We start from the raw sequence: 25,996 nt of genomic DNA, 5'->3' as shown, positions 1-25,996 counted from the left end.
CTGATTTTGGACTTCAATCAAAGCAGGTTCTTCACTTTGTTTTACATATTCTGCCAGGGCATGTTCTTCGTCTTTGACTGCTTGTTTTACTTGTAAGAGTCCTCTGCCCCCTGATCTTCTAGGCAGATATAGCCGGTCAACATCACTGCGAGGGTGCAGGGAATGATGAATAGTCATGAGTTTTATTGTTTTTCTGTCCAAATTGTCCAGTTCCACCTGTGTCCAGTTTATGATGCCAGCAGTATAACTTATGACAGGTATGGCCCAGGTGTTTATGGCTTTGATGGTGTTGCCTCCACTGAGCTTGCTTTTGAGAATTTTTCTGACCCTTTGTGTGTATTCTTTACTGACCACAGTCTTCACATGTTCATGCTTGATGTTGTCCAGCTGTAATATGCCCAGATATTTATAGGCCTCTGGCTGGTGACACTTTATTGTTTGGCCATTGGGCATATTTATGCCCTCACTTTCAATGATTTTTCCCTTCTTCAATGCCACTGTCGAACATTTGTCCAAGCCAAACTCCATGCTGATATCAGTGCTAAAAATTCGGACAGTGTTAGTCAGAGACTGGAATTAAGTTTCTGTTTTTCCATACAGCTTCAGGTCATCCATTATTATTATTATTATTATTATTATTATTATTATTATTATTATTATTATTAGTTGCCTATTCCTGCAAGAAAAAAGGGTTGGTCTGGATGGTCCTTGGGGTCTCTTCCAACTCTATGACTCTATGATTACTCCAGTGCAGCTAGTGGATTCGAGCTTTTGATATTTTACCTGACTCCCTTGTGGTCTCTTCCGACTCTTATGATTTTATTATTTGTTTCTGTTGTGCTGATCTATGAATATATTGGGATAGCAGAATGCCCATCCAACCTGCAGCACTCTGCTGGAAGAGGAGCAGATATGCTGCATAAATCCCAGCCGCCAAGCGTTTCCTGGAGTGGGCCATGCATTGCTCTCCCCGTGCACTCATATGTTTTCCCTTTCTGTTTCATTCAGCTCCGTCCCATTGTCTCCTATCTCAATAGCAGTTGGGTTATGTGTGCTCAGGAACTGCAAGGCCTCTCATTGGCTGTGCCGTTGGCCGCCTCGGTTTGCAATTATCAGCTTGGGAAGCTCCCATTGGCCGGAGCATCTTCCTCAGTGGGCCTCTTGCCTGCATAAGTTTTTGCTCTGGACTGTTAACTTTTCCTGAAATGAAATCTCTTGAGTGACTTGAACTGTTCTGTTTGAGTTTTGCCGGTTGTTGTCCCAAGTTGCTCAGGGGGGGAAGCCAAAGGCAAGCAAAGATGAAGCTCTGTGGAACATTCCTAGGTGCGTGCTTTCTGTAAACCAAAACAAACTGAACTTTCCTCTCTAACTTTCCTTGTTGTTTTTTTATTTCTGCTGTTGCTACTTGCTTGTTCTGCTTTATAGGTTACTTACTACCATTCATTGGTTGATCTGTTGCATGTCATGAAAAAGATGCCACATAACAACTGGGAATTACTGGCTTTTGTGTCCTTGAGCTGTGTGTGTGTGTGTGTGGGGGGGGGGGGGGGGTTAATCTGCCTCTGCATAGGGATCATCAAAATGCCAATTAGATGGGAAGATCAAAAAAGCCAAATTAAAAATCAGATCCAATGTTTGTTTTGTGAGGGGCGAGAAAGAAGTGTGTTATGAGATTTCCCCCCCTTTTTAAATGCAGCCTGCAAAGTCTTAATTGCATCCATCCCTTTTCTGATGGATGTAAGAGAAAGGGTACTTTGCAACTGATAAGATGCTTAACTTGGAAGGGTTTAAAACACAAAATGAAGAAGTTAAATGCATTTTGAATTGCAGTGGATCAAATTAGGCTCTGTTTGGAAATGTTGCTTATGTAAAGAAATTGAGACAATGTTGACATACTTTTCAGTTTTCTTTCTTTCCACTTCCCTTCCTTCCTGCCTTCCTTCTTTCCTCTTGGCTTCCTTTTTGTTTCTTTTCCTTCTAGGTCCAGATTATGAAATTATCAAATGTAAACTGGATGATGGTTCCAAATTGCAGTGGATCAAATTAGGCTCTGTTTGGAAATAAATGAAGAAAATGTGGACATACTTTTCAGTTTTCTTTCTCTCCACTTCCCTTCCTTCCTCCTTGCCTTCCTTCTTTCCTTCTTTCCTCTTGGCTATCCTTTTTGTTTCTTTCCTTCTAGGTCCAGATTATGAAATTATCAAATGTAAACTGGATGATGGTTCCACAACCCTAACCTGATTGAGCTCTTTTTTAAAAAAGAGAAATGTTGGGGGCTTGGGATTGAGGAAAGTGGGGAGGAGACTGAGAGGACATCAGTCATACAACAGAAGCGGCGGAATTACTGTAATATCATTCGAAAGTGGGGGGGAAGTCGCCAGCTTTGGGAATGGGGGAGGGAAATCATCTGATTAAATAGATCAACTTCCAACTGTAAATTTCATGTAGACAAAGGACATTTTTATTCCCGAGGGGCGATTGTATAAATCTCAGGGAGAAGGGGGTTATTAAATGGGCCTTTTCCCCTCCTCCCCCCCTCCCTTCCCCCTTACTCCCCTCTTGTTGTTCCATCTGCTAGGGGCCTAGCCTGGGCAGAATGTATTCTAGCCCTTCAGCTGTTCCATATACAATATTAATGCAGGGCTATTTCCTCCTGGCATAAGATTCTTAATTGTCGTCTGAGGCATTAAGGCAAGTCTCCCCATCTGCACGGAGAGGTTTTCTTTTCCACAAAGAAATGAGGAGGGGGGAAAAGAAGGGGGAGATCTTTCCTCTCTCTTTCTCTCTCTCCTTCTTTCTCTCTTTTTCGCCTCTTTCTCCCTCCACCTTTTTCCCACCTCAGCCCCCCTTCTCCTCTCCCCATTCCTCTCTCTCTCTCTCCTCCATTCTTCCAGCTGGCAAGCAGCGAAGTTGGTACCCAATTTCAAATGCATTAAGTTTGAGGCCTAAATGACAAAGGAGTTTCTGAGAGGCATCAAAACAGCTTCACAGTTGTACGTCTGGCTTTGGGGAAAGTCATTGTTCTTTTAATTACAGTGATCTGCACAAAGCCCAAAACATTTATTTCAGGGGGTGACGGGAGTGGTGTGTGTGTGTAAGTGTTGGGTTTTTTAAAAATGACTCTCCCAGTCCTTGAATTCCTCTTTCAGCTATAGATGTGAGTATGAACCACTCTCATTTCAAAATATTTCATTTGAAAAATGCTCACTTTTTTTTTGAATGATTAGTTTTTTAAAAAAATACTTTGCATTTGTTCCTTATGAATAAGTGTGCACATGTCCCCAAAGATGTTTTCTGGCTCATTTCAAAATATTATGTTTGAAATATGGACTATGGGATGTGTTGTTTTTTCCCGAATGGCTAACATAGAAAGGAAATGAACTTCAAGAAGGAGAGGGGGGAGTTGCAAAGTTTTCTTGCCACCATTGTTTTCTTTTTTAAAAAAAGAAATGACAGGAAAATATCCAGGAACTCCTGGAAAGGATTATGAAATTTTCTGAAAGAGAGTTAGAGAATAGTTGTCCCGTCAAGAGTTTTATTTCACCCTTTTGATGCGAAACAGCTAATTTCAGGAGAGCTGTGTGGAGCTGTCCTTCTCTTAGTGCTGAACTGCTCATTCCTCTGTTCAATTCAGAATGGAGTGATTACTCCGGGTTGTAGACCTCATGACAGCACATTGGTAAGTCACACGTTCCTATCACTCATTTCCAGGCAAGGGCTTACCATATGGGCTACTGTTTCCTGAACTATGGCTCACTTGAGCATTGCTTACAAGTTAAACCCATGCTGTAGGCATAGTTTTTTTTTAATCATGCCAGAAGTGACTTGAGAACATCCTGCAAGTCGCTTGTGGTGTAAGATAATTGGCTGTCTACAGAGACATTGCCCAGGGGACACCCAGATGTGTTACCATCCTGCTGTGAGGATCTACACAAGCTAGAGCTGTGTGATGACCCATGGGCCTTGTAGTCCTGCTCAGGACATTGTAATTCCTGATGAAGATGAAAACTTGGGTTTTTTACCTTCCCAGTCTGAACTGGATTCCTCTCTGCCAGATCTTTCCCAGGCAGATCTGGGAACCTTGCACCTGCAAGAAAGTTGTCTCCCAGAAGTATGTCAAACAAGCCCAGAGCCTACTTCTCCCGTATTCTTGCGCCGGGAGTTTTGTAAACAACAGAGAAGTTTGGATTCAGCTTCGCGCAGGAGTGCGAGGATTGCAGCTAAGAATGTGGCCAATTAAGACTGCTTCTCGTGAGAATCTTTGGGGAGTCTCACATCTGGTCTCAGAGTTAGCTTTCGGTTCTGATTCCCAGAGAACTGCTTCGGCGGGAAGCTAGACTCTATTTAGGTGTTTTACCCGCGCAGTAACTTCGCGGAGTCAATTCGTCAGCCTACGGAGCGAGTTGTGTCTGGACAGCGCGCTCCGGTTCAAGCCTCGCTCCTGCTCAAGCCTTGCCTTGCTATCCAGCCTTCGCCTTGCTTCCCAGCCTTTGTTTATCTACGGACTTTGCCTTGTTTCCCAGGATCAATCCTTGCCTTGTTCCACGGATTTATCAAGTTATTCCACGGACCTTGTTCTTGTTCTTAGTTACCTTGTTCCACGTTCAAGCCTTGTTTCAAGTATCAAGTTATTTCCTAGCCTCGCTCAAGTTTCATGGACTAAAGGACCTTGTCATCTCCCCTCACTTTGCTTGGCAAAGTGAGTGTTTCGGTTATTGGATTACAACTTTGGACCTTAATATTTCTTATTGGACATTGCTTTTTTGGACTAATTCTGACCTTTCCTGGAAGGTCTAATTCTGGACTATTTTCTACACTTGTTTTTATTAACTTTATATATTCCTACAATAAAGATATTAGATAGATTCTGGCCTCTGTGTATGGTTATTGGTGCTCTGCAGCCTGGGTCGTGACAGTTTGACTCCGCCCCCCTAAGCACCAATTAACCTCGGCCAGAATGTCTACCGGAACCGTACCTGGGCCGAGCGGCCAGCCGATTACCTACACCATCGACAAGGAAGAGGTGGACCGAATCCGTGATAAGCTCAATGCACAGGATGGAGAAATAAGGGGTTTGAAGGAACGCGGAGTTCGTCTTCCGGCCATGGCGTTGCCAACCAAGTTTACTGGAGAAGCTTCTAAGGTTCATGTCTTCCGTCGCCAATGTCAAGCTTATCTGGAGGCCCGTGCTGCCGAGTTTCCCCAAGAAGACATCAAGGTGGCATGGGTTTACAGTCTTCTAGACGGGCCAGCGGCCAGCTGGGCGACGGCACTGTTCGACCAAGCCTCTCCACACCTAAGATCAGCGCAACACTTCTTGGACCACCTCAAGGAGACTTGGGGAATCGAGGACAATTTGGAGGCAGCCGGTCACAAACTCCGTCGCCTTTTCCAAGGAGACAGACCTATGTCTCAGTATATAGCCGAGTTCCGAGTGCTGGCCCACAACACCGGCTGGAACGATGTAGCCCTCAGGGGACAATTCCGGGAGGGTCTCAACATTGAAATGCTGGAGGAAATCTCCAAGGTGGATCCTCCCCAGACCCTCGAGGCACTCATTGATCAATGTTTACGGGCTGAAGTCATGATTGCCAACAGGAAACAGTGGGTTCGAGGCCAGGGCAGTAGAGCCGGGGCAAAACCCCCCGCTCCCGCCAGCGTTCAGCCACGTCCGGTGTGGAGACCCCCACCGCCAACCCCATACCCCAGAGGAGGCGAGGAGGTGCCGATGCAGTTGGGCAATGTGCGTCCCAGACTAGATGCCGCCGAGAAGGCCCGTCGTCAACGCTTAAACCTCTGCTGGTACTGCGGGAACGGGGGCCACTTCGCCAGAGAGTGCCCAGCCAAAGGGAAGCCTACCGCCCGTCTTGCGGCGGCGTCCTCCACGGAGACGAAGGCGTCTGAGCCGACTGGCACACAGCCGGCGGGGGAAGCCAACGACCGGGTGTAGAGGGGCTCGCCAACCCGGTCAAAAAATCCATCCAAGAGCCGCCAACCGGGGTCCTGTTCCTTCTCGTGGTCACATTATGGTCAGCAAAAAGGGGACCCGTCATGATCCACGCCATGATAGACTCTGGAGCTACCAACAATTTCATCGATAGAGAGTATGCCGACTCTCTGGGATTACAATATCATGATTTCAAGAATGCCCGTGTGGTGCAAGCCATAGACGGCCGTCCCCTCAAGACGGGCCCCGTAAGTCAGTGGTCGGAACCCACCAGGATGTGGATAAGGGAACATATGGAAGAGATTTCCTTCTTTGTTACCGAGGTCCCCCATTTCCCTGTGATTTTGGGAATTCCATGGCTGACTCTCCACGACCCTAACATCTCCTGGTCCAACAGAGAACTGCAGTTTGCTTCACCGTACTGCCAAAACCATTGCCTCGTAGCCAAGGTATGCCATGCCACAGACACCGAGCCCATCATCACCTTGCCAAAGAAGTACTCCGAGTATTGGGATGTATTCAATGAGAAAGAAGCCGAAAAATTACCCCCACATAGACCTTATGACTGTGCCATTGACTTGGTGGAGGGGGCCCCGATCCCGCGAGGGCATCTCTACTCCCTGACTGAACCAGAGCAAGAAGCTCTCAGGGAATTCCTAGAGACAAACCTTCGCAAGGGATTCATCAGACCCTCTCAATCCCCAGCCGCCTCCCCAGTGATGTTTGTGAAGAAGAAGTCAGGGGAACTACGCTTGGTGGTGGACTACAGAGCATTGAACAATATCACCAAGCGGAACAGCTATCCCCTGCCTTTAATCTCGGATCTACTGGATCGGCTTCGAGGAGCCAAGGTTTACACCAAGCTGGATCTTCGGGGGGCTTACAACTTAGTTCGCATCAGGGAAGGGGACGAGTGGAAGACCGCCTTCCAGACCAAATTCGGATTATTTGAGTCCCGAGTTATGAATTTCGGTTTATGCGGAGCCCCCGCAACGTTCCAGCATTTTGTCAATGACATTTTTCAGGACTATCTAGACAGGTTCTTGATAATCTACCTGGACGATTTTTTGGTGTTTTCCAGATCGCAATCAGAACATGAGAACCACGTCAAAATGGTGTTACAACGATTGCGGGATCATGGACTTTATGCCAAGCTGGAAAAATGCGCTTTTGATCTACAAGAGGTAGATTTCCTCGGTTACCGCATCTCGCCTCTAGGGCTTTCCATGGATCCAGCCAAAGTTTCAGCAGTATTGGAATGGCGGGCGCCAACTAACAAGAAAGAGGTGCAGCGTTTCTTGGGGTTCGCGAACTACTACCGCAAGTTCATTCCAGATTTTGCCCGCTGGTCCGACCCCATCACTAGCTGCATCCGTGGAAAGCAGCCTTTCCGCTGGACTGATCAAGCAGAGAAAGGGTTCCAGCAACTAAAGAAACTATTCACCTCCCAGCCAATTCTACAGCACCCAAATCCTGGAACCCCTTTTGTGGTGCAAGCGGACGCCTCTGATGTGGCAATTGGGGCTGTACTCTTACAACCGGTGGGAGATCACCTCCACCCCTGTGCCTTTTATTCTCGTCAACTAACCACACCAGAGAGGAATTACACCATTTGGGAAAAAGAACTACTGGCCATAAAGGCAGCCTTTGAAACTTGGAGACATTGGCTAGAAGGGGCCAAATTTCCCATTGAAGTCCACACTGATCATCGTAATCTAGAACATCTAAGAACTGCCCGCAAACTAAATCAGAGGCAGCAACGTTGGGCTTTATTCTTTGAACGTTTCAACTTCCAGATCCATTATGTGACCCCAGCCCAAACCAAGCAAGCAGACGCCCTGTCACGTAAACCGGAATACGCTGCAGGACGCAAGGAGACCTTTGAATCCCAACTGCTACAACCTGAGAACTTTGCCACGCTCACGGTGGGGAACACCAAATCCATTCCCATTGGTTCAACTTCCCCTACTCCAGGACCCATCTGTGCTCAAGAAATCAGGGCTAGTCAGCAAGCAGATGCCTGGGCGCAGGACCAACTTCGCCAAGGTCTGCATTTCCCCTTTTCGCTTAAAGATGGGCTGCTCTGCTATAGAAATCATGTCTATATCCCACCCGGACCGGGCAGGGAAAAAGCGCTTCGTCTGTGTCATGACTGCAAACCAGCAGGACACTTCGGACTATTTAAAACTATGCATTTGATCCTAAGGGATTTTTGGTGGCCCAAGATCCGCAAGGATGTGGAAAAATATGTCAACACCTGCCCAGTATGCCAGCGCTCCAAGATACGAAGGGAGAAGCCCTCAGGGCTTTTACACCCCCTTCCTACCCCATCTCGCCCATGGGAAATAATTTCCGCGGATTTCATCACTGACCTACCACCTTCCTGTGGATTCACCACGATCTTAGTGGTGGTGGACCTATTCACCAAGTTAGCCCATTTCATTCCCTGCGAAGGCCTCCCCACGGCCAAGGAAACTGCGGATCTATTTCTTCAACATGTCTTCAGACTACATGGATTGCCCAAGAGTTTAGTCACAGACCGTGGATCTCAATTCACCTCTCGTTTTTGGAAGGCACTACAAAAACTATTGGGCATAGACTCTCGCTTATCTTCAGCTCATCATCCCCAAACAGATGGGCAAACGGAGCGCACCAATGCCACTTTGGAGCAGTATCTTCGCTGTTATGTAAACTATCAACAGGACAATTGGGCTTCTCTGTTACCACTGTCTGAGTTTGCCTACAACAATGGAGTTCAAGCTTCTACAAAAGAAACGCCGTTCTTTGCAAACTACGGCTTCCATCCACGTTTCTTTCCCCCTGTCATTGAAACTTCAGAGGTTCCCGCAGCAGAGGATTGGCTGCAGGAACTCACAGCGGTGCAACAACTTTTGCTCCAGCAACTGGACCAAGCCAAGGAGGACTATAAACGCCACGCTGACAAACATCGCCAGCCGGGCCCCGAAATCAAGGTAGGAGATCGGGTTTTCCTGTCCACTCGCTTTCTGCCCTCCCACCGCCCTTGCCGGAAGTTAGATGCCCGTTTCATTGGCCCCTATCCAGTGGTGGCGCAATTAAACCCCGTGACTTTCAAACTCCAACTTCCGCGTTCAATGCGCATTCACCCAGTGTTTCACCGTTCCCTGCTCCTTCCGGCGGATGGTGTGCGTCCTGATACAGACCAACCGGCCCCCCCTCCTGTTTTGATGAATGGGGAGGAGGAGTTCGAGGTTGAGGACATTTTGGATTCTCGCTTTCACCGCCGCCGCCTACAATATCTCATTGACTGGGTGGGTTTTGGCCCTGAGGAACGCTCCTGGGAAGACGCCTCCACAGTCCATGCTCCTGATCTAACCCGTCGCTTTCATCAGACCTATCCCACCAAACCGCGACCTCGCGCCTCGGGGAGAGGGCCCCAGTTTGGGAGGGGCCTTGAGGAGGGGGATAGTGTGATGACCCATGGGCCTTGTAGTCCTGCTCAGGACATTGTAATTCCTGATGAAGATGAAAACTTGGGTTTTTTACCTTCCCAGTCTGAACTGGATTCCTCTCTGCCAGATCTTTCCCAGGCAGATCTGGGAACCTTGCACCTGCAAGAAAGTTGTCTCCCAGAAGTATGTCAAACAAGCCCAGAGCCTACTTCTCCCGTATTCTTGCGCCGGGAGTTTTGTAAACAACAGAGAAGTTTGGATTCAGCTTCGCGCAGGAGTGCGAGGATTGCAGCTAAGAATGTGGCCAATTAAGACTGCTTCTCGTGAGAATCTTTGGGGAGTCTCACATCTGGTCTCAGAGTTAGCTTTCGGTTCTGATTCCCAGAGAACTGCTTCGGCGGGAAGCTAGACTCTATTTAGGTGTTTTACCCGCGCAGTAACTTCGCAGAGTCAATTCGTCAGCCTACGGAGCGAGTTGTGTCTGGACAGCGCGCTCCGGTTCAAGCCTCGCTCCTGCTCAAGCCTTGCCTTGCTATCCAGCCTTCGCCTTGCTTCCCAGCCTTTGTTTATCTACGGACTTTGCCTTGTTTCCCAGGATCAATCCTTGCCTTGTTCCACGGATTTATCAAGTTATTCCACGGACCTTGTTCTTGTTCTTAGTTACCTTGTTCCACGTTCAAGCCTTGTTTCAAGTATCAAGTTATTTCCTAGCCTCGCTCAAGTTTCATGGACTAAAGGACCTTGTCATCTCCCCTCACTTTGCTTGGCAAAGTGAGTGTTTCGGTTATTGGATTACAACTTTGGACCTTAATATTTCTTATTGGACATTGCTTTTTTGGACTAATTCTGACCTTTCCTGGAAGGTCTAATTCTGGACTATTTTCTACACTTGTTTTTATTAACTTTATATATTCCTACAATAAAGATATTAGATAGATTCTGGCCTCTGTGTATGGTTATTGGTGCTCTGCAGCCTGGGTCGTGACAAGCTGACAGATGGGAGCTCACCCCATCTCACGGCCCGGGCTATGGCGCAGGCTGTTGAGCAACCAGCTGCAGCCAGTGCAACAAATCACTCTGACCAAGAGGTCATGAGTTCGAGGCCAGCTTGGAGCCCCGTGTTTGTCTTTGTCTTTGTTCTATGTTAAGGCATTGAATGTTTGCCTTATATGTGTAATGTGATCCGCCCTGAGTCCCCTTTGGGGTGAGAAGGGCGGAATATAAATACTGTAAATAAATAAATAAATAAATCTCACTGATTCAAACCAGCAGCCTTCAGGTCAGCAACCCAACCTTCAGGTCAGCAGTTCAGCCAGCACAAGGGTTTAACCCACTGTACGACCACAGCTGTTGTAGACATAGTGCTATCACGTGACCACGTTTTTGTGATGTTGATGCTCTATGGATATCATGGTCCAAATTCTGTTGATGCCATATGTGTGTTTGTTTTTGCCTATGAAAGAAATTGGAGATGGAGAATGTCCACAATGAGATCAAGATGGTAGAAATTGAGTTGCCACGTGTGGTGCTAGTACCTATGGATGTACATTGCACATTGTTCCTGGAGGTGCATGTGTACCTAGTGGCATATATGAGGTTGTGGTTCAACTGCAGGATGTTGTCCTTCTGCATAAAGGTTTTTTAGTGCAATTTCTACAGGCAGAAAAAAATGTTACACATAATCTTACCATTTGATATGATGGTGCTGAAACCTACCAAGACATGACCATGATTATCTCTTATGTGTACCTTCCACAAGACTAGCATGTACATTTCTTGGAATCGTAAAATGCACAATGAAACAGTTTCAAATTCTGAAAGTATGTGAAACTTTAATCTTGAAATGAACTCTAAATATAAATAATGCAAACCAGTGCATCATTCTCAGACATTGGAATATTGACTTCTCCTTGGAATGATACATTTCTGTATTCAAGAAGATTCTCACATTAGGTAGGTTTATAAAATTCAAATATATAAAGACCCACTTGCAGCTAATACTTAGTATTCACCACTGAAAACATGTAGCATTAGCTTCAAATAAAGTTGTAAAGCAGTGGCAAAAATCCTTTTTTGGATTTCAGTGCCCAGAACCCCATCCCACCTCTAACTTGGCTAGGAAATTCAGAGAATTGGCTTTCTTATAACATGATTTTTCAGACATAGTGAGAAGATTCAGGGTCATCAACTGCCCTGCTCAGGTCTTGTAAATTCAGTGCTATGGATTCCTTGACTGATTCATTCTTCTGGTAGTGAGATCTTTCTCTTTTCATGCCAAACATTATCCAATTTTCCAATGGGTCACATCATTTCATAATGTGCCCAAAGTACAACAGTCTCAGCTTAGTCATCTCCAGTTCTAATGAGAGAGCAGGCTTGATTTGCTCAAAGCCCCATTCATGTTTCCTTCTAGAAGACCACGTTTTCCATAGACCTCCCCCAGCACCACATGTGTTGACTCACTTCCCTTTGAATTTCTCCACTGCCTGGATTTCACACCTATTCATAAATCAGTATCCCCCAAAAACGACTATTCTCATGACTGACGTTTTCATTGAAATTGTGACTTTTCAACTCAGAATTGAAACCGGACCATAATTGGTCCAGTCATAATTTGGATGGCATTATTTGCCAAGATCCTTTGGAGTTGTTTCGTGGACAAAATGGCACAGCTGGGAACCTTATTCAAAAGTCTCTGACATGCTGTCATTCCTTTCTACTTTTGAAAAAATGCAACACATTAGTGCTGATGGTACTCATTATTTCACAAGCGATGTGTCACTAACATGTTATTTTTTCCGCCTTAACAAAAATAGAAGAATGGCCAAACTCCCACCAAAATGACCAATTAAAACCCATCATTTTAAGGTATTGTTACTTTCAAATAGTACTTTCCTGTTTCACCCCCCGATGCTTGAAATAATGTATCAGCTTAAATGTTAAAACATGGGGAGAAAGGAGAATGTTAGTTCCCAAAGTCACTTGTAACTTAACTTAGGGCAATGCATTACTTGTAAGCTCCGTGAAACTTTTTCCATCAGTAGAAGAGAACAAGGGAATGAATTATTCATTTGGGCAACATGGATTTATATTAGTGCTACTGTCACAAGTACCAAGGCAGATATTTTCTGTACTGAAAAACTAGACAAAATCATAATCATGGAAACCATTTGGTAACTTTGGGCAAGTCACACACTCTCAGCCCCATAAAACACTACATCAGGCTCATCTTAAGTTTGCCATAGGCCAGAAATTACTTGAAAGCACACAACAGCAGCAACAACAGCAGCAACAATATTGTGATCCATAAGAGTATTCTTTTATTTCAAATATTTTCAGTGGCAAAATTTAGGTTGCAATCTTGCCTCCATTTCTCAAGAGAGCCTCCATATCCTAAAAAGACCAGATTCTGTCTGATCTTCACAGCTAAGTTGAATCAGGCCTGGTAAGTACTTGGAAAGAGAATAATAATAATAATAATAATAATAATAATAATAATAATAATAATAATAATAATAATCTTTATTTATGTTTCACTCTATCCCCCCAAGGGGGCTCAGAGCTCATTACAGAATACATATACGACATTCAATGCCATTATACAATTAACAATAGAGACAGACAGTACAGAGACAGAGGCAAGGCTTCCCTCTTTTTTCATCTCCACCATCTGGAGGCCATGCTTGACTCAGCCATGGAGAGGTGCTGTTGTTCCATTTTGCCTCGCCGAGGAGCATGTTGTCCATGGACACCTTCCTGATCGAATTGCCAGCATGTCTTCAGGGGTGCCGTTTACCTCCCTGCCAAAGTGGAAGCTTTTAATCTACTTATATTGCTGTTTTTGAACTGCTAGGTAAGCAGAAGCTGGGGCTGATGGTGGGAGCTCACCCCAATCCACGTCTTGAACTGCTGACCTTCCAGTCGGTAAGATTCACTGTAGCTGGTGGTTTAACACACTGTGGTAACCACAGCCCCAAGGAAATAACAGGTCTGTAAGCTATATTCAGAAAAAATCTAATGGCAACCACCTCTAATTATTCCTTTACTAAGAAATTCCTTACCATAAATAGAAAATATGCACAATCAAAGACTTGAAAATATGCACAATCAAAGACAGAAAACAATCCCAGAAAACAGATGTTTCTAAGTTGTTTTGTATTGAGTAGCTGTCTATAGAATTACACTGTCACGCATGTACATATGATGCATATGCCTATGATGTCTCACAACAGCCACATCCCAAAATGATGTGAAGAAATTGTGAAACAACATGGCAAATATTACCGTTTTGTAGCTTGGCTCCACAGGCCAATGAATCCTACTATTAATTCTGTTATCAAGATAGTCCCAAGTACTTTAATATAATGCACACTTTCGACCAACTTGTGTTTCATAGCATGTAACTGTCCAAAGATACAACAACAACAACAACAACAACAACAACAACAACAATAACAACAGCAGTAACAACAGCATCAGCAGCAAAATACAGCTCTGCTTTGGAGTTCTCCTTGAGAAACAATAATGTGACTGTATTTGCAAGAGTGCCTGTCTTCTGGTCCTGTGTGTTTATAATTGGAAATGCATGACTTCGTCTATGTCTGCACACATAGACCCTCTGGTACCCCTCTTATTTTCCACAATATTTTGCTTTTGTTTTTCCAAGTTGGCGCATTACAGATCTGAATTAAATAGCAGTCAATGGGACCATCAGGCATTGTTCATGGGATAAAGTTGATCCCGTCTTTCTCCTCCCTTTGATCCTATCTTGAATGCAGAACAATGAAATGCAGTTAAAGCACCAAGCCTGCTGCCTGATGATAAGGCTTTAATAGAATTTCTGAATGCCAGAGGTTTAGGATGTAAAATATCCCTGTCTTCGCAGCATGGTCAAAGGAGATAGAATTTTTTTAGGAGTACTCTCTGCTGAACACATCCTTTTATGTTAATGGCTGAGCTTGCAAGAAAGGGAGGAGGGGAGCCACAATTGAAATGGGCCATTGCAAGACTTTGCGGGGGTGTTCTAAAAAGCTTTAAATACTTACAAAAAAAGTCAATGGAGAACTTGAAACAATGTGACAGGCTAGTTGATTTGAACTGAGTGAGAATCTGTTGTTTCCCATTTCCATCAGTGTAAGGAAAACAAGTAACAAAACCTGCCAAACAAGTCTGTAAATGTCATTTGCTATGACACACACACATAATGTTTTAATATCTCATTTGCCTCTATGCTCTTGGCTGCCATTCATGGCAAGGTCTATGGGGAGGGAAAAGAATCTAGAAATTTGCTATTAGGTGGTTCTAATTAGGTGGTTCTAACTAGACCAAATGAATCAGGTGAGTGGCTAATAATGGCCTGAACTTCAAAAAAGAAGACGCAATGATCCATCAGCCAATCATAGATGCAAAAGTTCATGAGCAATTAAAGGTATTCAAATCAAGGGATATATGGAATTGACTTATTGGAACCATGCTAGCCAAGACCCTACATCAAAGTTGCATAGTTTAAATCTCCAGATATAGAGTTATGCATTAATGCTGCTACACAATACATAATTTCATGCAACTGGACCAAGATACTCCTTCTGCAACTAAATACGCAACCAAAACCCCCAGTCTTCCAGAGTCCTAGCCTAATATTCAAACCACTAAATTAGTGGTGAACTAGTGTTCACATGACATTCATGCAGGTCTCTGAATGTGAAGAAATTAGGTGTCAACCAATGACGTCTTAGCCAGGTTTTGGAAGCACTTTGTGTACAGTCAGTCAACATTCTATAAAGAAGCCCTAGGACAAGGTCAATAATCTCAATGCTTTCTTTTAATAAGGGAGGGAATGTTGGGTCTTGTATGATTTCACCCTGCCATTACAGCATGGAGTTATCTCCCTCTCTTTTACTATCACAGCAAACCTGTGAGGTGGATTAGGCTACGAGAAATAATGGCTACTCCACATTTACCCAGAGAGTATTAAGGCAGAGTAGGAATTTGTAGCCTGATCTTTCCAGCCTCAATAATAATAATAATAATAATAATAATAATAATAATAATAATAATAATAATGCAGACTGTGCAAGAAAACCAACGAAACCATTGATCATATCCTTAGCTGCTGTAAGAAAATCGCACAGACAAACAGAGGCACAACTATGTGACCCAAATGATTCATTGGAACTTATGCCTCAAGTATCATCTCCCAGCAGCAAAGAACTGGTGGGATCACAAACCTACAAAAGTATTGGAAAATGAACACGCAAAGATACTGTGGGACTTCCGAATCCAGACTGACAAAATTCTGGAACACAACACACTAGACAAAAGAAAGAGGTTTGGATCATTGATGTTGCCATCCCATGTGACAGTCACATTGACAAAAAACAACAGGAAAAACTCAGCTGCTATCAGGACCTCAAGATTGAACTACAAAGACTCTGGCAGAAACCAGTACAGGTGGTCCCGGTGGTGATGGGCACATTGGGTGCCGTGCCAAAAGATCTCAGCTGGCATTTGGAAACAATAGGCATTGACAAAATTACAATCTGCCAACTGCAAAAGGCCACCCTACTGGGATCTGCATGCATCATCCGAAATACATTACACAGTCCTAAACACTTGGGAAGTGTTCGACTTGTGATTTTGTGATATGAAATCCAGCATATCTATCTTGTTTGCTGTGTCATACAATGTCGTCGTGTCAATAATAATAATAATAATAATAATAATAATAATAATAATAATAACTTTATTTATACCCCACCCCACCTCCCTGAGAGAACAGAGCGGCTACCATTGCATTGCTCTGGATTATGATGAATGCATCATCTGTAGGCATATTAATGCACCCTGAGTTGAAGCTGTGATACACCAGCCATAAAGCCCAATTCAATTCTGGGTGATATCAGCAGGAGTATGGCATGGCAGTGCTGTTCTGTTTTACTTTGGTCACACCTCACCTGGAATACTATGCCCAACTCAGGGCAACTCTGAGCACCATAATTCAAGCAGGATATTGATAAACCTGAATGTGATAGCTACTTACATTCTACCTGGAGAAATGTCAGATAGCCACCTGGAGAAATGTCAGAATTGAGCGAGCTTGATTTTTGCTGTTCCAGAGATTAGAACATAAGACAATGAATTCAAATGACAGGAAAAGAGATTCCACCTAAACATTAGGAAGAACTTCTTGATTGTAAGAGCCATTCCAGAATGGAACAGGCTGCCTCTGAGGATGGAGAACTCTTTATCATTAAATGTCTTTAAACAGAGGTTGGATGCCCACCTTTCAGGAGTGCTTTAGTTGTATACTCCTGCATGGCTGGGATTGGACTAGATAACCTTTGTGATCCCTTCCATCTCTATAATTATATGATTATATAGTATAGATAATTTATTTGATTAGGCAATTTGGAATCTGAGAGTGAAATTCAAAGTCTGAGTCATTAATTGTACGATACCAACTGCCCATTGCATCATACCCTGTTTCCCTGAAAATAAGACAGGGTCTTATATTAATTTTTGCTCCAGAAGATGTGTTAGAGCTTATTTTCAGGGAATGTATTTTTTTTCCAAATTGATATTTTCATGAAATGTAACTAGGCTTATTTTTGAAGTAGGGCTTATATTTTGAGCATTCTCAAAATCCTGAAAAATCATGCTAGGGCTTACTGACCTGCCCAGGGCTAAGTTATTCAGTTTATGGAAGAAAAAGGATTAAAACTCAGTACAACACCTGTGACTCACCCATTCTTTGAGCTGGATTTTGTATAAATCACTAAGCACAGGCATTCCAGAATTGTTTAGAAATTCCACACAGTGATCTCACTGCAGTATTCATATAATGGTTTCTTTTTAATGAGTCTCACCAGAACTTTTTCTGATGAAAAGATGGAATTGCTTTTTCTCCCATACAATGATGAAATCAACAGTAGTGGGCTGAATTTCCCAAACATTATATCAGATTCATATTTTTAGTAATTCTCTCTCTCACACACAAATGCCTGTAATACATTTCTTACAAATAAGTAGTGTACAGCCCTCCCAGCATAAAACCCCCCAAATGTATTGGATGACAGCTCCCATAATCCCTGGGAAGCATACTCCCTGGAAACAATGGAAAATGCAATAGGAACCACAAGCTAAACTGTGGCAAGTAACCGAAACAAGCCAATGTGATTCTAGTCTACATCAACAAGGAGTAAAGTGTCTAGATCAAAGGAAGCAACACTCCAACGACTGTGCTTTGCTCAGACCTCACCTGGAACAAACCTGTGACCAGTTCTAGGTGCCACAATTCAAAAAGGAAGCTGGAAAGTGCTTGGAGGGCAGCCAAATGGTCAAAGCTCTGGAAGTCAAGCTCTATATTTAGCCCAGAGAACAGAAGGTTAAGAGGTGACATAAAAGCCATGCTTAAATGTCTGAAAGGTTGGCATACTGCAGATAGGGGCAAGCTTGTGTTGACTACAATATGGAGCAATTGATTAAAATTTCAGGAAAAAAGGATTGCACCTAAACAATAGGGAACATTTCCCAAAGATAAGAGATGATTGATGTGCTGCCTCCTTCTCTGGAGGCTTTTAAATAGAGGCTGGGCGGTCACCTATCAGGAGAACTTGGATTGTGTATTCCTGCCTGACACGATGGGGTTGGGCTGAATGGCTCTTGGGATCTCTTCCAACTACATGGTTCTATGAAATTGTTGGTACCTTGCAGCTGTGTCAGCCTTAAAGCCTTGAGTAGAGGCAGGTGACTTGTCTGTTGTTGTTGTTGTTGTTGTTGTTGTTGTTGTTGTTGTTGTTGTTATATCTTAGTCCAATGCAGAATTTGCGACATTAAGTGCATGGTTGCAGAAGCACTATTGATGCCTTTATGCATGAAAACATTGTCGTCATCATCATTATCATCATCATGTATACTCCACTTTTCTCTCTACAAGGAGACTAAAAGCGCTTCACATGTGGGTGCACACATATATGCTATATTTGGTTGCCCTTTCAGCATCAATGCATCAAAAATCACTAATTCACTTCTCAAGCATAAAACTTCCTCTCCATCCGCAGAAGGCAGTGTCTCAGGGGCATATTTGGGTGGATTCGGTCTTGATGGACAGCGCCTCTTCTCTCCCAAGCAGGAGTTGTAGCAAATTCCTGAAGCAGTCATTTCAGCATGAGGAGAGCTCCCTCCATCTCCAGTAGAGGGAAAGAGTTGGGAATTGCGCTGAAAAGAAAGTTTGAGTCTCTCTGGCAACTTAATCGAAGGAACGCCAAGAAACAGTTAACTTCTCTCCTTCTGTGGAATTGCAAAAGCAACTTTACAAAGTTACTTTGCAACTCCAGGAGAGTTTCCTATCAGTATGGAAACACTCTAGGGTATCTTTTGTGTGTTATACCACACCTGTAGCTTATTCCTTGCAGTTGATTTATGGTTGGCATTATTGTTGTTGTTATTATTTATGATGGTGCACTCTTTCGATTGCAAGATTCCCATCTCCCATTGTTGTTGTTGTTGTTGTTGTTAATAATAATAATAATAATAATAATAATAATAATAATAATTCTGGTGATGCAATCTCCAGTAGAGGGAAAGAGTTGAGAAGCATGTTGAAAAGAAAGCTAGAGTCTTTCTGGCAACTTAGTGGAAGCAACACCAAGAAACTATTAATTGTATTGTCAAGGGCTTTCAGTTAACTTCTCTCCTTCTGTGGAATTGGAAAAACAACTTTCCAAAGTTACTTTGCAATTCCAGGAGAGTTTCCTATCAGTATAGAAATTGTGTGTTGTACCACACCTGTAGCTTGCTCCTTGCTGTTGATTTATGGTTGGCATTATTGTTGTTGTTGTTTATTTATTTATTTTATTTATTACAATATTTATATCCCGCCCTTCTCACCCAACAGGGGACTCAGGGCGGCTTACAATAAAACAGACATATAAAAACAGTACAATACACTATAAATCAGTTAAAAAATTAACTTACATATAACATTCATAAAATGCATTTATAAAATATAGGTAGGCGTGTACAAGTTTAAAAGACTGGGTCTGTCAATTGAGTTCCAGTATACATAATAGTAATTAATGCTGCTGATTCTTATTCGAAAGCCTGGCCCCACAACCAAGTTTTTACCTTCCTACGGAAGGATAGGAGGGAGGGAGCCTGCCTGACTTCAATGGGGAGGGCGTTCCATAGGCGGGGAGCCACTACTGAAAAGGCCCTGTCTCTCGTCCCCGCCAGCCGCACCTGTGAGGCTGACGGGACCGCGAGCAGGGCCTCATCCGACGATCTTAAGCTTCGAGGTGGGTCATAGCGGGAGACACGTTTGGATAGATAAGCTGGGCCGGAACCGTTTAGAGCTTTATAGGCTAAAGCCAGCACCTTGAATTGTGCTCGGTAGCTAATCGGCAGCCAGTGGAGCTGACGTAACAGAGGAGTAGTACGCTCCCTGAACGCCGCTCCAGTTATTAACCAGTTATTATTGTTGTTGTTATTATTATTATTATTATTATTATTATTATTATTATTATTGATTATACAATCCCCAGTAGAGGGAAAGAGTTGGGAAGCATGTTGAAAAGAAAGTTTGAGTCTTTCTTGCAACTTAGTGGAAGCAACACCAAGTAACAATTAACTATGTTGTCAAGGGCTTTCAGTTAACTTACCTCCTTCGGTGGAATTGGAAAAGCAACTTTCCAAAGTTACTTTGCAACTCCAGGAGAGTTTCCTATCAGTATGGAAACACACTAGGGTATCTTTTGTGTGTTGTACCACACCTGTAGCTTGCTCTTTGTTGTTGATTTATGGCTGGCATTATTGTTGTTGTTGTTATTGTTATTATTATTATTATTGACACAATGCCAAGTGTTTCCATACTGATAGGAACCCCAAGAAACAATTAACTGTGTTGTGGAAGGCTTTCAGTTAACTTCTCTCCTTCTGTGAAATTGGAAAAGCAACTTTCCAAAGTTACTTTGCAACTCCAGCAGAGTTTCCTATCAGTATGGAAATTGTGTGTTATACCACACCTGTAGTTTGCTCCTTGCTGTTGATTTATGGTTGGCGTTGTTGTTGTTGTTGTTGTTGTTGTTATTGATTATACCATCTCCAGTAGAGGGAAAGAGTTGGGAAGCATGTTGAAAAGAAAGTTTGAGTCTTTCTGGCAACTTAGTGGAAGCAACGCCAAATAACAATTAACTGTGTTGCCAAGGGCTTTCAGTTAACTTCCCTCCTTCTGTGGAATTGGAAAAGCAACTTTCCAAAGTTACTTTGCAACTCCAGGAGAGTTTCCTATCAGTATGGAAACTGTGTGTTGTACCACACCTGTAGCTGGCTCCTTGCTGTTGATTTATGGTTGGCATTATTATTATTATTGTTATTATTATTATTATTATTATTATTATTATTATTATTAATGATGATGCACTCTTTCGATTGCAAGATTCCCATCTCCCACTAACCCAACACATACAGAGGGGGGAAAACCCCAAGCCCAACAACAACCCAGAGTTATTGATGACTCTGGGTCATTTTTCCTCCCTATTAGACCACCTTGCAAAGGACTTTCGCTGCCGCTCGCCTAAGCCAGGGCATCTGTCACTCCTTTGCTTGTTGCTATTAGAAATTATGGGACTGTACCATCCGCAGGAAAGGCGGAGGGGGGATGAAGTTGACAGTTGTAACCTTCCTGCCTCCCTTTTGTCTCCTTTGCCTTTTTTCCCCCCCTCCGCCCCATCAGCCAAGCTAGATATTAATTATAGATTGGGTTTCTAATGAGTGGGATTTACCTCTCCTGTCAAATCGGGAAGGGGAAGGGATCTGTTCCCTCCAAAAAAGAATAAAAGTCAGCACCTCCTTGCCTCTCTCTCCTCCTCCTCCTCCTCTTCTCCCCCCTCTTCTGCCTCCCCTCCTGTAGATTTATTTCACCTCGGAGAGTAAACAGATCTAGTCCAAGCCCAAAGGGTTGATGGGTAGTGTATTTACAAAGGGAAGGAGGAAAAAAAAGAGAAAGACCCCCCTCTTCTTTGGCATCCACCTCTTCCTCTTCTTCCTCCTCCTCCCCCAAAGCCATCCCCATTAATGAGAGCGATCATTAAGTGAGTCGCTGCCTTTCCAGAGTTCAGCCACTAAAAAGACTTCTCAGCGATTTAATTGAAAGCCACCAAGCCGGCTTTCCACGCATGTCCCCCTTGTAAGGAAGTGTGGGGAGAGCAGAGGGGGAAAGGAAGGGAGGGAGGGAGGGGGCCTTGGCTTGCTCTCCTTCTCCTTCTTCTCCTCCTCCTCGCCCCTTTTCACACTCCCCCCTTCCCATCTCAGCCTCTCCTCCTCTTCCTCCTCCTCCTCCTCTTCAGCCCCCCCCCCCATGTAAATTTCACCATCGCTTTCCGTGATGTCATTTTGAAAAGGGACGGACAATAGGCTGGGCTTTTGAAAGGGGGGGACCAAAAAAAACCACAACAACAACAACAACAACAACAAGGTAAGTCAATGCTATGTTTATTTGTTTACCTGCAGGGACAAAAGGCAGCTGGTGAATATTTCTGACTGCATTTTTAAATATTTTAATAGCAGGAAAAAAATAATCAGCTGATGGAAAGGTTGAAAGAGAAGTGTAGTGGAGAGAGAAAGAGAGATGAAGGCTCCCTGTGTGTGTGTGAGTGTGTGTGTGTGTAATATATGACTATATCCGGATAGATCTGCCTGTCCGGAAGAGGTTGCGTCTCTCTGGAGAGAGAGCAGACCTTTTGTTGTTTATTTCTCGCCTCCTTGCTTGTCTCCTCGGTTGTTTCCCTTCCACCGGATCGGAGACGTGGAGTTTTTATTTTTCGAGAGTAGAAAGATGTCCAGAAGAGAAAGAGAGGAGGAAAGAGGAAAGGTAGGAGGACTGGATGGTAGGGAAGGATGGGCAAAAACCTTCGGGTTCGCGGTCTGAGCCAACTGGAAAGTTTGCCAGCGTTTATTCCTTGAAAAACATATATATTGCATCAATGGAGTTGAGTTATATTCCTGCCTGGTTTTTCATTCATGGTAAAGAGAGGAAGGTGTTTCTTTAGGGGGTGAGAGAAGGCGAGGGAGCGCTCGGTTTTTCAATAGTACTTGCTGCTGCCTCTCCATTCACTTTGCTTGGGAAGCCAGAGCTGTCCTTGGTGCTGAAAGGTCCAGCTTTTCGGAGGAAGTTTTCAGGCTCCTCTCTTCGCCTTTTCAGCATCCTTACAGGTGGAATATCCCTTATCCCTAAAGCTTGGGGACTGAAGTTTTGGGGCATTTTTTCCCATGGATTGTAAACTACTTACATGCCCTTAATGAGATATCCTGGAGATTGGGAACTTAGTCTGAACACGAAATTCATTTATGTTTCATCCCCTGAGAGCAAGCTAGTACACCATGTTTGGAAGAGTTTTGTGAACCAAAGTCTGTCTACATTGAACCATATCTTGGAGATTGGGAACTTGATCTAAACACAAAATTCATTTATGTTTCATTCCCTGAGAGCAAGCTAGTACACCATGTTTGGAAGAGTTTTGTGAACCAAAGTCTGTCTACATTGAACCATATCTTGGAGATTGGGAACTTGATCTAAACACAAAATTCATTTATGTTTCATTCCCTGAGAGCAAGCTAGTACACCATGTTTGGAAGAGTTTTGTAAACCAAAATCTGTCTACATTGAACCATATCTTGGAGATTGGGAATTTGATCTAAACACAAAATTCATTTATGTTTCATTCCCTGAGAGCAAGCTAGTAGACCATGTTTGGAAGAATTTTGTGAACCAAAGTCTGTCTACATTGACCCATATCTTGGAGATTGGGAACTTAATCTAAGCACAAAATTCATTTATGTTTCATTCCCTGAGAGCAAGCTAGTAGACCATGTTTTGAAGAGTTTTGTAAACCAAAGTCTGTCTACATTGAACCATATCTTGGAGATTGGGAACTTAATCTAAACACAAAATTCATTTATGTTTCATCCCCTGAGAGCAGGCAAAAGTGTAACTCTGCTGAGGACCCACAGTTTTGGAGTGTATTGGATTTTGGGATTTCAGAGATTTTAGAATACTTCTATGACCATAATAAGATGTCCTGGAAATGAGACCCAGTCCTATTTATGTTCCATGTGTACCTTCTACACATAATCTTGTACACAATATTTTTTTTACCATTTTGTGCACCAAAGTTTGTGTACACTGAACTATCAGAAAGCAAAAGTGTCAATCTTTCACCGATTCATGTGGATAATTTCGGAGTATTTCAGGTTTTGAAATTCTGGATAAGGGACACTAAAATGTATTACTCCTCCTGGTAGCATGAGTAGTTTTGTGGAAGATTAAATATTATTTCTTGCTCATTGATGAGAATTAGAAAGAAAGCAAACAGTGACAAAGGGAAATCGGTTCAAAGGAAAGACTATTTTCCACGTGTCTCTCTTTGCCTGTTCGTTCCTTGAGTCAAGCAGAGTTGGGTGATCCTTCACTGTTTTTGTATTTAGAGGAAGGAGGCAAAGCTTAAAAGTAAAAGGGCATTTTAAAAAGTGGCAGACATCTTTGAAGTAAGTTACTTGACAGCATGGATTTGTAGGAAGGGAGCCTGGACACGCTGATTTAAGCTCATTCTACTTTTTGTCTTATTTAAATTCCCTAACATCTAAAATGGCCAGGTACTATCCAGAAGGGATTGTTTTTGATCCTGTTCCTTCTAAACGTGTTGCAAGATTTATAATTTTGGTTGCATCTGATCTTTTGTGTACTTCTAAATACACTCTCATGTATACTGTTGTGACTGCTTGGATGGGTTGGTTGTTTTGTCACCATCATCTTCTCTCTCAAAAATTATCAGTCTGGAAATAAAAATGTTTAAGAAAAGGATTTTAGGGTTGTTGAGTCCATTTCAGTCTCTTGCTATTGCAGTGTCTGTGAGAGAGAATTTGACTGAGGTTTCTCTGGCTGCCGATGTGTTACTTTCAAGTATTGAACAGAAGAGCAAAGTATTTTATGAAATGTGTACAGCAAGCCTTTGAGTATTTTGTGAGCCGTCCATTCATTTGCCTGGGGGAGCCTCCTTTGTTGAACCAGAGAGGAATTGTTGACTCTTCCATTTATCCCAGTTCCCAATTATTATTATTATTTTATCTCAGAGCTGGGCCAGCTGAGGCCTCCTTTTGAGTTGTTCATGACAGCCATTTCCTACGTTTGAAAAGGAAAGAACTAAAGGGCATCTTTATGACTCAGCCGACTGACAACACGGCTCTCCCAGTTGTGCCTTACTGCTTTGTGTGCACAAACACACATACTCTTTTGCTTACGGTTTCCTGGAGATCCACTTTGGTTGAAGTTCTCCCCTCCAGTAATTACAAACAGCCTCTCTCTATTTCTCTCTCTCTCTCTCATTCTCTCATTGGCTCATCTGTCCTTATTATCAGCTTCTTCCATATGTCCACTTTAATTAATGGCAGACAAAAGAAGAAGAAGGCGAGAGAAGGAGGTAGTTGTCAGGATTAAAGTTTAAGAGTGGCTTTGGCTGGGATGCAAAAGGGGGGAGTCCATTGAAGACTCAAAACAAAGATTGTCGGGGGCTTGTTTTGTCCGTCCTTTTGTGATGACGTACGTCTTGCTCCGAAGGCAGGCCATTAGTCGGAGGGTGATGTGTTCGCTGGGAGGCAGCAGGGAAAACAACATTGTTTTTCTCTTGATCTGGGATCTATAAAGAGAGAAGAATATGAGACAGTGAGCAGGAAATATGAGGAGAGTGATACACAAAATGCTTTTAATGCATTTAGCAATGTCATTCCCCCTTCTCTGGCCTTTTTCTGAGTTTTCTTCATGTACATGGAAGAGAAAAAGATAAATATCTGAAAGTCAGCCCTTGGCTTGAGAGGCAAAGTCTCAGAGTCTTGAAAGCAGGCCAGCTTGTTCACCCCAGGAGAACCCTGGGAAGTTTTAAAAAAATCAGAAGGTTTGCTAATCAACTCTAGATCTATATTTAGACTGGTATAAATAGCATACCACACAAGAATCTAGGATGCTTCAACTTGGAAGAAAGCGAGAAGGGTTTGTTTCTCCCTCCGAACTCGGAGATGGAATCACGTGCTTTAATTTTTCTCTTTAGCTCTCGCTCCTAGTAGGACAAAATACAACTTTCCCTTGCAAGAAACTTTAGTAAGATTGGGTTCCTTTGTGGAGTTGTTAAAGAGGTTAAAATGGCACTTTTTCTAGTTCCTCCAGGTTTCATAGCGTCCCAAACACACGTTCAGTGGCCGGGACTTTGGATTTAAAGCTGATCCCTTTCTATTTGAGTCCCCATCTTCCCAACAATTTGTCACTGTAACATAGCTGAGGCAACAATACTCCCTTTGATGTTCCCTAAACTTCCCCTGAAAAGCAAAATTGGAAATGGCAGAAAATCCATATTTCAATACCATTGAGATTTGAGAGTTTTTTACAGCAACATACATTCATATTAAGAGCCAGTCAGCCATAGTAGGCCCAATATACATACAGTTGTTCATCCACATTAGTGGGCTTCACTTTTACAGATTTGATTATTTATGGATTTTTTCTCTCTCTAGGAATCTCTAAGATCTCCAACATAAAGTTTCACTATAAAGTTGTGGTGAGGGAACTTGAGAT

At 43.2% G+C, this 25,996-nt stretch overlaps 1 protein-coding gene across 10 annotated transcripts in view; it reads left to right on the top strand.

Annotated features, from left to right (window-relative positions):
- The first annotated feature begins 1,206 nt into the window (after positions 1 to 1,206).
- Positions 1,207 to 25,996, top strand: part of myt1 (myelin transcription factor 1) — a 168,210-nt gene continuing 143,420 nt past the window's right edge. For 4 of the 10 annotated variants that reach the window (XM_008110205.3, XM_062979060.1, XM_062979058.1 and 1 more), the window contains exon 1: positions 1,208 to 1,323. In XM_008110205.3, coding sequence (XP_008108412.2) covers positions 1,299 to 1,323 — 25 coding nt within the window. In that variant the 5' untranslated portion in view covers positions 1,208 to 1,298. Of the gene's footprint in view, positions 1,324 to 21,078; positions 21,851 to 22,107; positions 22,247 to 25,996 lie in introns of those variants that run through there. The other 6 variants (XM_062979065.1, XM_062979061.1, XM_008110206.3 and 3 more) reach the window with 4 other exon arrangements.

Source organism: Anolis carolinensis, chromosome 4 (assembly GCF_035594765.1).
Source record: "Anolis carolinensis isolate JA03-04 chromosome 4, rAnoCar3.1.pri, whole genome shotgun sequence".
Taxonomy (NCBI): Eukaryota; Metazoa; Chordata; class Lepidosauria; order Squamata; family Dactyloidae; genus Anolis; species Anolis carolinensis.
The sequence above is the reverse complement of the archived record's forward strand: the minus strand, read 5'-3'. Positions and strand labels throughout refer to the sequence as shown.